The 17,418-nt window shown below is 59.1% G+C and overlaps 2 protein-coding genes across 6 annotated transcripts in view; one reads left to right on the plus strand and one right to left on the minus strand.

Moving 5' to 3' along the window:
- Positions 1-4,151, plus strand: LOC119093430 (26S proteasome regulatory subunit 4-like; the record flags this gene model as incomplete). Its single annotated transcript, XM_037216387.1, is given in 7 exon segments — positions 1-26; positions 661-760; positions 1,045-1,259; positions 1,772-1,969; positions 2,440-2,493; positions 2,495-2,650; positions 3,890-4,151. Coding segments are annotated over 7 exon segments (884 nt in total), but the record flags the coding sequence as incomplete, so codon positions are not given.
- Positions 4,152-5,400: 1,249 nt separating this feature from the next.
- The window catches only part of sdt (MAGUK p55 family member stardust), a 97,101-nt gene continuing 85,083 nt past the window's right edge, over positions 5,401-17,418 (minus strand). For all 5 annotated transcript variants that reach the window (XM_037216383.1, XM_037216382.1, XM_037216386.1 and 2 more), the window contains 8 exons: positions 15,909-16,036; positions 15,208-15,328; positions 9,842-10,041; positions 9,272-9,396; positions 8,766-8,930; positions 8,066-8,379; positions 7,364-7,607; positions 5,401-5,943 (listed from right to left, as the gene is read on the minus strand). In XM_037216383.1, the coding sequence (XP_037072278.1) occupies positions 7,419-7,607; positions 8,066-8,379; positions 8,766-8,930; positions 9,272-9,396; positions 9,842-10,041; positions 15,208-15,328; positions 15,909-16,036 (1,242 nt within the window). In that variant the 3' untranslated portion in view covers positions 5,401-5,943; positions 7,364-7,418. The remainder of the gene's footprint in view (positions 5,944-7,363; positions 7,608-8,065; positions 8,380-8,765; positions 8,931-9,271; positions 9,397-9,841; positions 10,042-15,207; positions 15,329-15,908; positions 16,037-17,418) is intronic.

Below are 17,418 nucleotides of genomic sequence, written 5' to 3' on the forward strand. Positions count from 1 at the left end.
GCTGCTCGGTGCTGCTCAATCACAAGGTGACGCTGCAGTGCCCCGGATGGGGTCCGGCCCCATGGCGCACTAGCGCCGTCTGCTAGTCTGAGGGGTGTTGTCCGTCAACATGTCCCGACTTGAAGGATGGCCGACAATTTGGAAATGTTTCTGTGAATAGGCATAGGGCGCTAAACCATACGTGATCACACCCTTAACGACTTTAAAAAAATTGTGTGTTATTTACCGGGTGTCGGGTCGGTTCGCGCCACCTATCGGCTGGCATGTATCGACGCAGCCAGCCGGTTACGTCATTGACTTCGCCGCATCGTGGTGGGAGCCGGGCTGGTGAGAGGGCCGTGCTGTTCAGAGTCATGTCCGACAGTTCTCGGCCCAGAAGCCAACTCCGGGGACCCGGGCTGCTGAGGGGTTCCTGTCGCATGGATCGCACTTTAAATTATCAGCTTAGAGACCGCTCCGTAGCCTTGATCCACTGAAAGGCATCCACTTGCCCCTACCGCTGTGACGGACTGGTCCGATCCCACACTGCGGGCGGTGCGCCGGCCCGCCGTCACCCGTCGAGCGGGTGACCTCCAGCTGGGTGACCCGCACCCACGCCGTGGCGCCGTGGCACCGCCGGCGCGCCCCGCGTCCGCCGGCTGACGTGGGCTCGGCCGCCAGGTGCACGCCGTGATCGGCGTGCTCTCGGACGACACCGACCCCATGGTGACGGTGATGAAGCTGGACAAGGCACCTCAGGAGACGTACGCCGACATCGGAGGTGCGTGGCCGCAACGGGCGGCGCCGCCGGTCGTGGCTCGCGTCCTCCCGTGTGGTGCTCCGCCACTTGACCGTGACTGGGGCTCTGTCGGGCCCTGTGATCTGTGCTTCATTGTTGCTCTCTGCCTGCGATCGTGTAACGGTTTCTGTCTAAGCGCGTCTGTGCCAGCTCCTGCCCGTTTCCGTGCCTGCCTCCAAGCTTGGCTCGGCCGTCATCCGCCGTGTGTGTGCCGCCTGCGCCGGCATCTCCACCTGCCTCTGACGTGTGGTGGCCGCGCGCCGCAGGCCTGGACGCACAGATCCAGGAGATCAAGGAGTCGGTGGAGCTGCCGCTGACGCACCCCGAGTACTACGAGGAGATGGGCATACGGCCGCCCAAGGGCGTCATCTTGTACGGCGCGCCCGGCACCGGCAAGACACTGCTGGCCAAGGCCGTGGCCAACCAGACGTCGGCCACTTTCCTGCGCGTGGTCGGCTCGGAGCTCATTCAGAAGTACCTGGTCAGTCGGATGGTGGGGAGGGCAGGGAGGATATAGGCTTGCCGGCTGGGGTGACTCGGAGCTCATTCAGAAGTACCTGGTCAGTCAGATGGTGGGGAGGGCAGGGAGGACATAGGCTGCTGGCTGGGATGACTGGGGGTTTGTTAGTTGAGGAGGGATGTGGTGTGTTATTTATTGTATCTTCATTGCGTGTTGGTTGACGGGTGAGCAGCAGGTACTGAACATCACTTCAAGCTCCTTAGAAGCGTTTAGAGGAGTCGACCACCTCAGATTTTGTTAAACATTTATGGCTGTGGGAGGCAAGGCAGAATGAGAGCTCCACCCAGGTACACACTGGCCATCCCGTGCCATCCCACATGCGCCGCGTGACCAGTGGGCCAGATCAGCTCCGACCTGACCTCTTCTCCCCTCTCCCTCTGACCTCTACCCGGCCCTATCTGACCTCGCCTGGCGCCACTTGAGTTTCTGACCCCCACCTATCCTCGCCTGACCCGGCTTCGCCGCCGCCGCAGGGTGACGGGCCGAAGCTGGTGCGCGAGCTGTTCCGCGTGGCCGAGGAGCACGCGCCATCGATCGTCTTCATCGACGAGATCGACGCCATCGGCACCAAGCGCTACGACTCCAACTCTGGCGGGGAGCGTGAGATCCAGCGCACCATGCTGGAGCTGCTCAACCAGCTGGACGGCTTCGACTCGCGCGGAGACGTGAAGGTGCGTCGCGCACCCGTCCGACCGGCGGGGGGGGGGGGGGGGCGGCTGTGGCTGGCGGGGTCGGCGGGACAGGCGGGCTCGGGCTGCGCCCGTAGCTGTTGGAGTAGGGGTGGTGGACAGCCGTGCCTTTGCCGTTGATGCAAGAAGGCTGTATTTCTAGGCATTGCGTCGTCGCAGATAGGGCCGAAGGTCGTTTCTCGGGCTCACTGATGCTGGCGCACCTTTGCGGAATGTTGACTTTGCATTGCATCGTGTTTATTGTCGGCTTTGAGGTTAAGTATTAATGCGTTTTTGTGGTTAGTGTTGATTGAAAGCAATCAAATAGTTGGTTCTATCTTGATTGGATTTGTTGTTGATAGTGATGAAACCATCGCATGCGATTCACTGTTTCCGGCTACCCAGGCGCTGTGAAACCGCGTTTGGCCTGGGCGTCCACGTCATCTCACGTGTTTCCGTCGATCCTCCGCCAGGTGGTGATGGCGACCAACCGGATCGAGACGCTGGACCCGGCGCTGATCCGGACCGGGCCGCATCGACCGCAAGATCGAGTTCCCGCTGCCCGACGAGAAGACCAAGCGACGCATCTTCCAGATCCACACCAACCGTATGACGCTGGCGGACGACGTCAACTTGGACGAGCTGATCTTGGCCAAGGACGACCTCAGCGGCGCCGATATCAAGGTGAGTGGCGCGCTCCACAGGAGGGACGACCTCAGTGGCGACGTCAAGAGCTCCGGTATCGAGTTAAGCGGCGCGTTTCACAGGAGGGACGGCAGGTCGTGAGCTGGGACGACCTCGGTGGCGACGTCAAGAGCTCCGGTATCGAGTTAAGCGGCGCGTTCTACAGGAGGGACGGCAGGTCGTGAGCTGGGGCGACCTCAGTGGCGACGTCAAGGGCTCCGGTGTCGATTAAGTGGCGCGTTCCACAGGAGGGACGGCAGGTCGTGAGCTGGGACGACCTCGGTGGCGACGTCAAGAGCTCCGGTATCGAGTTAAGCGGCGCGTTTCACAGGAGGGACGGCAGGTCGTGAGCTGGGACGACCTCAGTGGTGACGTCAAGAGCTCAGGTATCGAGCTACATGGCGCGTTCCACAGGAAGGACGTGATAATGCTGCCCGGAGGGCGGGCGACACCCGAGCTCGGTTTTGGCGGTCTGTGGCGGAGGGGGATGACGTGGGTGGTCTGGTGCGGTGATGGACTATCGCTGCGCGGTGTCTGGCCGAGCTGATTCCGGGCCTGGCACGTTCGCGGTGGCGGCGGCGTGAACCGAGCTCCACGACGCTGGGCTGACCGCGGCGATTTTATGCGTGGATCGTGTCTGCCGTTCATTACCGCGCCAGGGCACCAATCCATCAGGAACCGTGTCCCAGCAAGTCATTGTGTCCGTGCCAGTGCGTGCGTCCTCTCCGTTTGTGAGTAGCGCTGTTGTGACCGTAGCCTCCCGTTTGTGACGCATGCCGCTTGAGTCGGATCTCATACGTTCCCGCTGTGTGGAAGCCGCCGTTCTGTGACGTACGCCGCTGTGTTGTGATGTCTCTCCGTCTGTGACACGCCCTGTGTTTGCCGGAGCGTTTTGTGATTGTTTGACTGGAGCTTCCGTTCTGGACGTAGCCGGTTCGAGCGTCCGTTCAGTGACGTACGCCGCTTTTGTGACCGAAGGTCCGTTTGTGAGAACGCCGCTGTGTTGTGACCTAGAACTCCGCTTCTGTGACGTACGCGCCTTCTGTGTTGTGACCGAAGCCGTCCGTTCTGTGACGTACGCCGCTGTGTTGTGACTGGAGCTCTCCGTTCTGTGACGTACGCCGCTGTGTTGTGACCGAAGCCGTCCGTTCTGCGACGTACGCCGCTGTGTTGTGACTGGAGCTCTCCGTTCTGTGACGTACGCCGCTGTGTTGTAACCGAGATGTCCCGACTGCACAGGCGATCTGCACCGAGGGCGGGCTGATGGCGCTGCGCGAGCGGCGCATGAAAGTCACCAACGAGGACTTCAAGAAGTCCAAGGAGAGTGTGCTCTATCGCAAGAAGGAGGGAACCCCAGAGGGTCTCTATCTATAGAGGTTCAATGAGACCGGCCTGTGGTGTTCTCTGAATGGAACGCTGTGAAAACACTTAAATCTGATTTGAACGCGAACTTTGTGACGATGCCACATGGACGTTAAAAATAAATGCGCCTCAATGTGCAGTCTTTGTTTTGTGCGTACGTTCGCGTAGCGGCTCCCAAACTATGGTTTAACAAACCGGGACCGCTTCACGGGGCCTGCTCGCCCTCCGCCGTGCTCTCTCAGGATTCAACCACGGCGCGTGGGGTGCTCTGCTGCGGTTGTTCATACTGCGCCACCGACCTGTATCACAGGTAACCCATTACATTCTTGCCGTCGGTTGGCACTGACGAACCGCTTGTCGGCATACACGTGATCTAATTTTCCTGAGCGAAAGCGTTGACACGCTGCTGATGGTAGCGTTTTAGATCGCACCTTTTTCGGTGGTGGCGGGCGCCCAGAAATGACATTTTGGATGCATCGATACTTAATGGGTACAGCCGCGGTGAACAAGAGTTACGATGGTTTAGTTTCTGGGAATTTTTCTAGCTGGATGCAGAGACATGGTGTGATTAGTGTCATAGGTGGGCTTTAGCTACGACGGGGGATGCGAAGATTGCCAAATTTGTGTAGAATGTAGCTTTCTATAACCGCCCTCTCCTGCGATTACACTGTTCTTGTTCCCACCCCACTCCAACTTACAAAATAATGCAAAATAATTACCATACAACACACCAGCCCATGGCTATTTAGCTTGCTGGCCTCTTAGCACGCGCCATACATTTGGTTCGCCTGCAGGCGGATTTCATTTCCTTTTTCACTGTTTTTGTTGCGAACAAAATTGCGTTGCTAACTGAATAAGGACAACCGGGACACCTCCCGAGAAATCCGTCATGGTTCTTAATTAAGGCTTCATTGTAAGTTCCAAGCTCCTCATACCAGATGTGACGAATCATGTTACTGTACTTTATCTGACCACATAAGCTAGAAGGGACGCGGGATGCGGAAACGGCGCAATCTGTTGGCAAGCCAAGTGAGAAATGATTTATGCAGCGAAATTATGAGCAATGACATGAGTAACTTCTGAATGCAAACCGTAAACGACTATTCCAAACGTACGCTTCAGCACCAGAAACGATCAACTTCTTTTCGGTGCTAATTTCCGCTTTTACAGGTGCAGAACACGATTTTTTCGCCTACGGAACAACATCAGAGCGTACAACAATCGTATGAAACGGACAATCGGTGGCTAGCCCGCCGACAACAATAATCCTCAGGAAATCGTTCCGACAGACGCACTGGTATACGGAGGCTCCAGGCTTCGGTCATTTCACCGCATACAGGACTGTCGATACTCCATTCCGAGCGCCCCAAAACATCTCAAAGTGCCTCGAGCAGCGTGAAATTTATTTATTTTCAGGTATACACAGTAACAATAATATACAGGGTAACATAATAACACTACGGTACTGCCTGTACAGGGGCTTATTCGAGTCCACGCCGGGTGAAATGCCGCGGGAATGGGGCCCGTCCGGGCGGGCCGGGGCCGGGGGCGGGGGCGGGGTCTGGAGGCCACGAGGCGGCCACGCGCGGGAAGACGTACACCGAAAGCCGGCGACCGCGTCTCGGGGGGGTCCCGCCGGCCGGGCCCCGGACTGGAAGGGGTCCGACGACAGCGTCCAGGTCCGCTCCGGCCCGGCGCCGCGCGGCGCGTCTGGGACACTCGCGGCGCGCGGGCGGCGCGGCGTCCGCGCGCCGCGTCAAAATATAAAATACCACAAAACAAATGGCCGGCGGCGGGTGCCAGGTCCGTCCGGCGCAGCGGCGGCGGCGGCCGAGGAGAGTGAGGCCGCCGTCTGTACACTGAGGGACACTGGGACCGCTACTGAGTGACTGGAGCGCGGCCGAGGCCGGCAGGTCGCCGCGCGGCCGCGTCTGAAACAGGACGAGTGGGTCAGAGGGACGGGCACTCGCACAGGACGAACGGGTCAGAGGGACGGGCACTGGCACAGGACGAACGGGTCAGAGGGACGGGCACTGGCACAGGACGAGCGGGTCAGAGGGACGGGCACTGGCACAGGACGAGCGGGTCAGAGGGACGGGCACTGGCACAGGACGAGCGGGTCAGAGGGACGGGCACTGGCACAGGACGAACGGGTCAGAGGGACGGGCACTGGCACGGACGAACGGGTCAGAGGGACGGGCACTGCACAGGACGAACGGGTCAGAGGGACGGGCACTCGCACAGGACGAACGGGTCAGAGGGACGGGCACTGGCACAGGACGAACGGGTCCGAGGGACGGGCACTGGCACAGGACGAACGGGTCCGAGGGACGGGCACTGGCACAGGACGAACGGGTCAGAGGGACGGGCACTGGCACAGCACGAGTGGGCCAGAGGGACGGGCACTGGCACAGGACGAACGGGTCCGAGGGACGGGCACTGGCACAGGACGAGCGGGTCAGAGGGACGGGCACTGGCACAGGACGAGCGGGTCAGAGGGACGGCACTGGCACAGGACGAGCGGGTCAGAGGGACGGCCACTGGCACAGGACGAACGGGTCCGAGGGACGGGCACTGGCACAGGACGAGCGGGTCAGAGGGACGGGAACTGGCACACGACGAGCGGGTCAGAGGGACGGGCACTGGCACAGGACGAGCGGGTCAGAGGGACGGGCACTGGCACAGGACGAACGGGTCAGAGGGACGGGCACTGGCACAGGACGAACGGGTCAGAGGGACGGGCACTGGCACGGACGAACGGGTCAGAGGACGGGCACTGGCACAGGACGAACGGGTCAGAGGGACGGCACTGGCACAGGACGAACGGGTCAGAGGAACGGGCACTGGCACAGGACGACGGGTCAGAGGGACGGGCACTGGCACAGGACGAGCGGGTCAGAGGGACGGGCACTGGCACAGGACGAGCGGGTCAGAGGGACGGGCACTGGCACAGGACGAACGGGTCAGAGGGACGGGCACTTGCACAGGACGAACGGGTCAGAGGGACGGGCACTCGCACAGGACGAGCGGGGTGGCCTAGCATGATCCATGGATGACGTCGGTGTAATGCACCGGCACCCGTGTGTATCACAAAGAATGCTTGTAAAAGGGACCCTTCATCCTGGACGATAATGTTGACTATTAATTTCGACACTAAACTTTCCATGCACTTCCATGCTTGCCATGACCATCCATCTCACACTGGCGCAGTCCATTCCCCCATACGTGTTAACTCACTGCCACCTCCTCCACAACACCACCCACTTGTCCTTTACCTCTCCACTCACACGTCCAACCCTGCTCCCACACTCCGCCGGCGTCCCGCCAGGACCGCAGCCACGCCTCACTCACCATGGCCGCCGGCAGCTGGGGCGACGCTCGCGGCGCGAGGGCCTGGCCGTCGCTGCTACGTCGCGTCCTGCCGCAGCCACGTGGCCGGCACCCACTGGGGCTCGCGCTCCAGCGTGTTGATCTCGTGGATGAGCTGCTCGTACGCGCGCCCCAGGTCCGAGTTGATGATGACGATGTCGAAGTAGTGGCCGTACACCTCCTCGATCTCGCGCGCCTTCTCGATGATATGCTTCAGCTCGTCGTCCTGGGGGCGTGGCGGGGCGGCGCGGGTCCGGTCATGTTACGTCACGTCAGGGTGACCCGAGGTCGGCGCCGCGTGGCGACCGCGGGGCCTGACGGAGCAACAGCCGGCTGGCTTTGCTCCGTCAGGTCGCTTGACGTGAAACAACGAAGCCCTTCAAATGTGCTTCAGTGTGATTCAGTATACGTTAACACAGCAAACCTGGTGAGGTTTGCTATTGTGGGCACTCACGTTCATATTCGGACAATGAGGATATACCGCACTACCGACGCTATTCCCCACTGACAGCTATAAAATAATGTGAATCTATGTGCGTGGCTGGGAGCAGGAAACTCACTCAACATTTCAATGTGTGACGAAATTCTTGCTTCCCGTTTGTTAAAAACGGCGTCCACGAGGATACGCCTCCACAATACCACACCACAACATTCACTCTCCTCTCCAGCATCCTCAGCACGTACCCGAACCTGTTCGCCTGCCTTCTGCTTCATCTGGCGCAACTTCTCCAGCGAGGGCGGCGCCACGAACACCACGAACGGCTTCAGGTCAGTGTTCTTCAGGATCTTGAGGCTGTGCGGGTGCAGGTTGAGCACGCAGATCTTGCTGCTGTTGACGACGGTGCGGATGGCGTTGATGCTGGTGCCGTAGTAGGCGCGCTCGTACTCGCCGTGCTCCACGAAGAGGCGGTTCACGATGTCCTGCTCAAACTGCGGCCGCGAGATGAAGTGGTAGTCCTGGCCGTCCAGCTCCGTGTCCTTCCGAGGCCGGCTCGTGTCTGCGACGCGAGGCGGCGGGGTTGAAGGTCAGATGGGCCTAGTCACGCGGGTCACATCGCCCCATACTGGCTGGATATCACACAAAAATGTCGGCGCCTCCAGCAGGAGCGGTGCCAACAAATTACACCGGCCAGTTTTGGTACTGACTGGGCGCCACAGAATGTGAAGCCTGCAGTCCCGACCCAGACTGGAAACTCCAGATTACACTGCCAACAAGCCATTGGCCTGATCCTGCAGCTAAGTCGCAAAACACTGACCGTATCTCATAAACTACTGCATCTCCCAGTCCCCACACGAACCTGGACATTACCAGCCACCAACCAATCCCCGCTCTAACCACAGCCCACACAGCAGCCGCCGAGTCGCCCCCCGACGCGGTACTGACGGGGCACGGCGGCCGAGAAGCGGTCCGTGTCCTCCATCAGCTTCTGGCGCAGCTCGTGCCGGCCGATATTGGGCGGCCCGATGAGCACCACGGGCCGCTTGTGGTTGGCGCGCGGGTAATACAGGCCCACCTCCTCGTACGTGAGGATCTCGTTAGCCTCGTAGTCTGCAGAGCGAGCGGGCGTTGTTACACGACGGGTGGCGGCCGGCGCCCTCAGCGCTCCGGCCGAGCAGCCCATAAACGGAGCATGTTTACGGTAATGACCGCAACTTTCGAATAGCGAGCAAAAGTTTATGGTGGCAAAGGAAGGCAAGTTGCATCATCGTTCACATCAAGTTGTAATTGACGGGGAAACATCGCCACAGTTAGCAGTACATGGGCATTGCTCCACATATCAGCGTTGTCGACCCTTCCCAGTCGCATGCCTTCATAACAATACATACTTTTGGTCGGCATTTCTCGTGACAAATTTAGAGGGAGAAAAACTGATGGTATGTTTTACTCACCGTCGTTATACTCGGCGTTGTACATTTTCTTCTTTTTCTTGTTGGTACGTTTGGCACAGAGGAATTTCGTCTTCTTCCCCTCTTTCCGACTGCTGTCGATGATTGACTGTTTGAGCGTCTCCCGCCTGAGAAAGAACACAACGCGTCATTGTTTGAGCGTCTCTCCTTCCACAAGAACACAGTCCGTCATTGTGTTGGCGTCATGAGGTGCATCTCACGTGACCACACAAAGCCAGGGCAGGTGGAGGAAATGCACCGGCTAAATAAACCAAAGGACTACGGCTTTTACTAAGCATAACACTTAAACGTGTGCAACATGGCCACATTCATTTGACGCCTCAAGTGTTCATCTGAATAACTGCTAATCTGAATGTTATCTGATTCCGCTGCGAAACCATCTCAACACGCAACTGCATTCTCGACGCTCCATCTCCTCCAGTACACAGAGCCCGCCGGCGTCACTCCCGCACCCGCGTCAAACAGAGCGGGGCCTGAAACCCGCGCGTCCCCGCCGCACCGCGCGAGAAACCCCTCCGGGCGGGCCGAGCAGCGGCCGCCGCCGGCACTCACTGCGTCTGGAAGCTGAGGCTGGGGATGAGGCCGCTGAGCGGGAGGTCCTCATCGCCGTCGCGCGTCGCCTGCCACCAGTCGGGGTCCTCCTGGCTCGTCACGTGCAGGATGTCGCCCTTCTGGAAGGACATGCCGATCTCGCGGCACGGCATGTAGATGTCGTCCTCGGGGTCGTAGTCGAAGTGCGCCTTCACGTGCAGCTGACGGCCGGAGGGGGCGGCGTCAGGGCGGGCGCGCTCCGCCGGCGGCGGCGGGCGTGCTGCTGCTAACAACGCCAGACGGCAGACGGAGCCAGCGGCAACACTGCGGACGCGTTGCTTACATCGAGGGATGAATACTGAATGCGGTGACACTCGATGGAAGATGCTTCACAGCCCCATTTTCATCATTTCCTGGTCGCCACGGTTCACACAGCTGATTCCGCACGTACAGCTGCTCCTGCAATCATGCCACGTGCTGCTCGGCATACCTCGCCTGGGATACGTCAAATAAGGTCTGCCGAAATCCGCCGCCGGTCAAATATCCCATGGCTTGCCTCGAGCCGTTTTTTACAATCCAAGCCCTCCATGCATGCAGCTCGCATGATGAAAAGCGATGTGAGATGGGGTGTGTGGCGGGATGCTGCAAACGAAGCCACTGCTAAGGCTGCGATCAGCAGTGATGCATCAGGGTACGGTAGTGGAAATATTCGTCGAGTATAATTCACCTCATCTCCAGGAGGCTCATCTTGTCAAACTCCAACATCAGGAAGGGATCAAAATCTGAGTTAGCAGTCTTCGGTAAGGCACCAAATCTTTTCCAGAAGTCATAAGACGCAGGCTGATCCGCTGGAAAGATCTATCGACTTCCATGGAAAGCAAATTCATTACTGGTGACAGCCGAAGTGTTACCGGGAGACCGCACCCAGGCGACTCCGCATCGCGCCGAAGCGAGGCACACCCGATGCGGCAGCGCCCGGTCCCAGTCCTGCGCCACGCCGCCGTTCGCGACGGCAGTCACACACCATTTCCGGCAGCGATGAGGGATGACCAGCGCCAGCAGCGCTGACCGGACACCGCCGCCGACGACGGCCGCCAGTGACGCCGCCGACCGGGGCAGCCCAGCGGCGGCTCCGTGGCGGGTTTCCGTCACCGCGCCGCACCGAGCCGCCGCTGACGGTCGCCAGTGACACCGCCGACCGGGGCAGCCCAGCAGCGGCTCCGTGGCGGGCTTCTGTCACCGCGCCGCACCGAGCCGCCGCCGGCGTAGGCCGCCAGTGACGCCGCCGACCGGGGCAGCCCAGCGGCGGCTCCGTGGCGGGCTTCCGTCACCGCGCCGCACCGAGCCGCCGCCGACGGTCGCCAGTGACACCGCCGACCGGGGCAGCCCAGCAGCGGCTCCGTGGCGGGCTTCTGTCACCGCGCCGCACCGAGCCGCCGCCGGCGTAAGCCGCCAGTGACGCTGCCGACCGGGGCAGCCCAGCGGCGGCTCCGTGGCGGGCTTCTGTCACCGCGCCGCACCGAGCCGCCGCCGACGACGGCGCCAGCGACGCCGCCGACCGGGGCAGCCCAGCAGCGGCTCCGTGGCGGGCTTCCGTCACCGCTCCGCACCGAGCCGCCGCCGGCATCGCTCATTCCGGTCCGGCGGCCGCCAACGCCAACTCCGCTGGCCCGGTGGGCGAGCTCTCTCGGCCGGCGCAGCTGCACGCCGCACGCCCGCGGTCGACGTGGGCGGGCGGACCGGCGGGGAACGGGAGGAGAGCGAGGGGATGGGGCGAGCGCCATCGCCGGTGTCCGACCCCGGCCGGGCCGAGCGCCGCGCTCGCTCCACCCACGCGGACCGTTGCCATGCCATCAACTGCCAAGCGCACTCTCCCACCTCACCAGGACAGTTGTCATGCCATCGCCGGTGTCCGACCCCGCCCGGGCCGAGCGCCGCGCTCGCTCCACCCACGCGGACCGTTGCCAAGCCATCAACTGCCAAGCGCACTCTCCCACCTCACGAAGACAGTCGTCATGCCACCAGCCGCCGGCCAACCGCTCTATACCGTCTCCGAACGACGCCGGTCACGACGCAGCGAACGCCGGTGCGGCGCGGCTCACCACACGCTGCTGCCCGGAATGGCTCCGGTGGCCGAGCTGGCCGACTCCCGGCGGAGCGAACACACAGCGGGCACCCGAGCGGAACACGGCCCGGAATGGATGAGCCAGAACGGAAAGGCAAGAAGCGGATAAATGGCGGTGCAGCAGGCAGATGAATGCCTGAGTAGGGCGCAGATGAATGGTACGGAGCGGGCTGCCGGCGCAGAAAGAGAGCCGCTGCGGAAAGGAAGACGGCCAGGCCCAGGCTTAGGCTGGAAGCACGCCTGAGCCCCGACAATGGTGGCCATTTGTTACCATTATCTCCCGGCAGTGCGGTGGCAGCGGCGGGCCGCCAGCGACGGATCGGCAGCGGTGAGACTGGGCTGCAGCCACCAGATTCAGCCGCGTCTCTCTGACAGAGGCCGGCGCGGCCATCAAGAGTCTCCCGATGTTTGCGGACAGGGCCAGGAATTTCACAGGCGACGCAGGACCTGCGATATATGCCGACAGGTGACGACGACGCGTCCGGGACAGCTAACCGGACAGCGGTACCATTTTTGACGGCGATTTTACCTGCACCTGACCGCGACGTTCCTCGGTTTCACCGCCACTCCGAACACCCCCACTGCCGCTCCGATTAGCGCATTCACACGGACCAGCCGGTGACGCGCCAGGGCGTCATCCACTGGTCTGGCCGTGACTGCCCTGCCTCTCACGCACTCAGCGCAGCGGCGAGACCTGCAGCTGGCCTCTACAGTCGCCCCACGTTCGGAGGGACAGCCAGCGAGCACGGGGTGTGGCGTGCTCACGCGCCACGGTCCCCCGCCAGACATCAGCCTGACGATCCGTTCCTTACCAGACGCCCGGCGAGGCGTAGCGCTCCTTCGTCGGCGCCGACCCGAGCCGGGCTCGGTGGTAGGTCAGTCACGGGCACGCGGAGTTGCTCGTCGCTTCCCAGGGTGGTCTGGTGCACATTTACCTTGTCACCCGTCTAGACCTGCGAGGTGCGCTGCCGCGCTTTCCGCATGCCGGGTTGTCCGACCTCAGATAGCACGGTCTGGGCGTCTGGGTGCTTAACACCGCCTTGGATGTGATCAGACACCATACCCTCAATCTGACCTGTTTCGTCACTTGCTCTGGCAGAGGTCCACACTTTGGAGGCATTACATCGGTTACCTATCCTCAAGTGCGGGAAATCCTCACAAACACCTAAAAACTCCTGAACACCAAACGCATAGAGCCTTCGGCACATCCTCATCGACCCCGAAATAGCCGAGCACGTCAGCCCCCAGAGCCACCTTTCCAATAACAACTTCTTGTCATCCCAACGGCGTAGTTTCCGTCCCCGTCACTCGGCGGAAACTGCGCTTTCGTCAGTCTCCGACGACACCCTGTTAGCCACCCACAAGGAATAAATTTCGCTCCTCCGCTCCCGGACTTGACGGGTGTTTTAACACCATCGGCCATTCCGAACTGTTTTCTACACTTTCACACGAAGCTGCACACAAATCTTGGTTGTTTTTATACCTATGCAGCCACAGCCTGACAATAAATTTCACGAACACTGACGCAAGGAAAGACGCCCCAGAAAAGTCGACTGGCGGTATGGGACTGTTTCTATGATCCGCTTTGAGCCCCATTTTTACACGTTTTTTTACACGTATTTAATGTTTAACATCCGTTTAGAACACGCCATGCTTGTGCAACACGTAGATGATGCACAGGTGCTGTTCCCCGGTGCAAATAAAAAACGTCGTCAACCCTCACTTGGCAAACGGGGCTGCTGCAATCGTCAAGACCACGAGTCTGTTTCATGAGAGCACCTCCATGCCAGAACAGGAAAACCAATACTTACTTTCTCCAGTCACTTTAAATTAGCGCAACATTCCAAATAATTCGGAGAGGTTGCTAGAGGCAGAAGTAAAACACCACACACATAAAACGCAATGCATGCCATTCTTACTCAATTCGATACCCTGATGCCCTCCGAAAACTCTTCGTCCCGGGCTCACTATTTCGCCAAACGGCCTTGGGACCTGGTGCGCTCATAAACACAACGGGATCGGCATACTTTAATTACCCCGGCGCTATTTCTGTGCGCTCATCGGTCTTACAACCTGCGAGATCGTCTGCCACGGAGTGACACTGACACCACCGTATCGGCCCGGTGCTCTCTCTCTCTGTCTCTAGCCGAATACCACATCTACATCAACGCAAGTGGTAAAAAACACGAGTAAGATTTTGAACACAGATATTGTGTTCTCTGTGGGTCATCTTTAGCTTATCTAAAGTTTATGGCCAGGCTGGCTTGTTAAAGAGCGCGGGGCTGACGGAAGGCGGAGAGGCTGGCGATGCGCACTGTGAGCAGGCTGGTAGACGGTGGCGAACAGGACGCAACTGACAGCTGAATTACATGAGAGATCCGAAGCCGAGGGAGAAGACACTCGTGAAACAGGCCTCAGCACAGCCCAACATAATGCCGTGGCGATGAAAGCGCTCCTGACTGTATGTTTCATTCATTATTCAATTTACTAAAAGTATCATTCAATCATCGATTAACGCACTCGATCGGTTTTGGGTTGAGTGCGGAGCCGTCGTATATTGATTTTGTGACACAATGAGCCATTACAGACGGCGGGAATGGGCGTTGCGTGACCTCAAAGCCGACGCTCCCTAAATTCCGTCGTCAAACGCAGTACGATACGGACGGCTTCGTGCCAACACAATGCCGAGTAATAGGTACTTGCGACTGATACCAATCGCACTATAGCTGTAAGATACTCCGGCCCGGCCATGGCGACCTACCGTGTATTAGACCAAACCAACGGCAATAGCTAACAACCAACACAATGTGTTTTCAACCACCACGTGGCATACAGCGCAATGTCCAAACAACTCCAAACAATGATACTACGGCTAATAGTGATCTGTGACGGCCAGTAGCGAATACGACAGTCCGTTGATCTCGTTTCCTGACGGCAATGCTTACTGATGACACTCATTTCTGATGCCAACGGATGCAGGATAGCTCCGGATCATGTTCAGATCTGGTCGGGTAGGTTCGAACTGCTTAACTTCATCATTCCAAACGTGGAGCAAAGCTCCTTCCACCTTCGACCAATCTCACAACCACAAAACTCATGTCATGGCATGTGTGTAAAAACACAGCAGCGCACCAAAAAAAGTCCTACCCCCCCCCCCCCCATAGAACGGAGATATCAACCCGGACACGGAGGCCCGGCGAGCACGTTAGGGGGGGGGGGGCAGCAGGGGTACCCATCACACGGTACAGCGGCGGAGACTCACCACGGCCTGGGCCGGCTTAGTCTTCTCCGGCTCCTCCTCCTCCTCGCGCGGCAGGGCCAGGAACACCAGACTACCCGTCATGCCGGCCAGAATATCACAGACGTCGTCCACCGACTTGCCCCTGTGTGACGTCACGTGCAGTGAGGACGGCGCCGAGAACACCAATCGCCGGCGATGTGCACGATAAAATGCCCGGAACACGCGCGCAGGACAACGGTGTTTGACGTTAAAGGACAAGCAAACACGGTAGCACTTAATTATTAGCGATTTCGCATTGAGGGTCCGCACATGGTTCTGTATTGTGAGTGGCCTGCGACTGTAACCACAAGCGTCAACTAAAGCCATCGGCCTTAACTGTAGCCACAAGTGCCAACCAAAGCCTTAACTTGGGTATCTTTCATACATTCAATCGCAACTTTCAGACTGCTTAGTATTTAAGGACATCAGAGGATAAACACATCAGAGGATAACCTACCTGGGACCTCGCATGGATTTGTCCGCAGCGATAACAAGCGGCCTTATTGAGTAGCTAGAAAACGGGCTAATGCATATAGCTATTTCCCACAAACCCACACCGACCCCAGTTTCCGTAACTTACTGCCCTGACTCGCGACCCCAGTCAACACCTCGCCAGCGGTGTTCAGGCCTCTACCGGGGCTGACCGCTCTCCGGACGTGTTTCGCTCGCTGTCGCGCCCGTACCTCATCTCGATGCCGTTGACCTCGAGGATCTCGTCACCGGGCCGCAGCAGGCCGGACTTGTCGGCGGCGCCGCCCTTCACGATCCGACCCACCAGCACCGAGTCGCCCTCGTTCTTCACCGTGGCGCCCTGGAGGGGGTGCGGTCCGGGTCATAGGAGAACGACACACCACTGACGGGGGGGGGGGGGCATACCGAGGCGACTGGCACCGAGTCGCCCTCGTTCTTCACCGTGACGCCCTGGAGGGGGCGCGGTTCGGGTCTTAGGAGCACGACACACCACTGACAGGGGGGGGGGGGGGGGATACCGAGGCGACTGGCAACAATAATCTCCTTCCGAAAAATACCGACTGCTCCGATCACAGCTAACTAGCAAAAACCTGATATGCACATCACATGTCCTACGGCGATGAAGTAGTGCTACTAGATTTGGAATTACAGCAAATGCAACAGTTTCGGGTAACACCGTGACCATTCTGGCCTACGAAAAAAGTGTTGCTGATATCGACCATTAGTTACCATCGTGAAAAAACGGGTTATTAGATGCACGTGTATAAAATACACCTTACCTAGACCGCACGATGGCGTCACAATCAACATCAAGGGCAAAAACCTACACGGGCATGCAAAGTTTCCAATGTCAAAACCCAGAACGCATGGGATCTATGCGTGGCCTCTGTTCGATTCCGCTGGCTGCCTGCTCCCGATGTAAATATCTACTCGCTTCAAGGAAGTGTTTCACATTTGAAAGGGATTTTGACCTGACATAGCCCTATTGAAGATCTTCGTTACAGTTCACATTCCTGCCCTTCGTACGACCCAACCCCTTCCAGTGTCTGCGGTACACGCCCGCGAAGGTGTGCAGACTACTTCGGGGAGACTATTCCAAAGTCACCAAGGCATTCACGACGTCAAAATACCGCTATCAAAATCCTGTCATGCTATTGGCATGCGGAGATCAAGCCCAAGAAAAAAAGTGTCCAGTCGTTAATATCCGGCGTTCGTGAGCACCATTTCCACATATAACCGCCGTTCATGGGGCCTCGATCGATGTTATGCAAGAACTGATGACGTAATGAAAGGATGACGCATTGAGAAAGACATTTACTAAACAGAGAAAATGTGTTAACTAGAGCAGTCTTTTCCACTTAAAAATGGAAAAGGCTGCTCTAGTTAACACATGACAGCAGCTTTAAGTGAGCTTATTTCCCCATTTCTAATGCTTGCTTCAATATGTTCAACTGTGGGACATTCCCTTCAAGTGACCAATTTAACGAACACAAATGCAGAGCGTACGCAACCCAATCCCTCGCTCGCGCTCGCAGCTGCCAGCCCCGCAGCGTGCCGTGACGTGCCGTGACGCGTTGACAGGTCACGGGCCGGCTCAGTTTCCCGTGCGGCGCCCTGTTGCGGCGGCGGCGTGGCGACACTGAACACCCGGCGACGGCCGTCGAGCGGCCGGCCCCGAACCAGAGCGTGACCTCAGTAGCCGCGGGGTGTGTTCATCAGCCA

Source organism: Pollicipes pollicipes, unplaced genomic scaffold (assembly GCF_011947565.3).
Source record: "Pollicipes pollicipes isolate AB1234 unplaced genomic scaffold, Ppol_2.1 Scaffold_4002;HRSCAF=4701_pilon_pilon_pilon, whole genome shotgun sequence".
Taxonomy (NCBI): domain Eukaryota; kingdom Metazoa; phylum Arthropoda; class Thecostraca; order Pollicipedomorpha; family Pollicipedidae; genus Pollicipes; species Pollicipes pollicipes.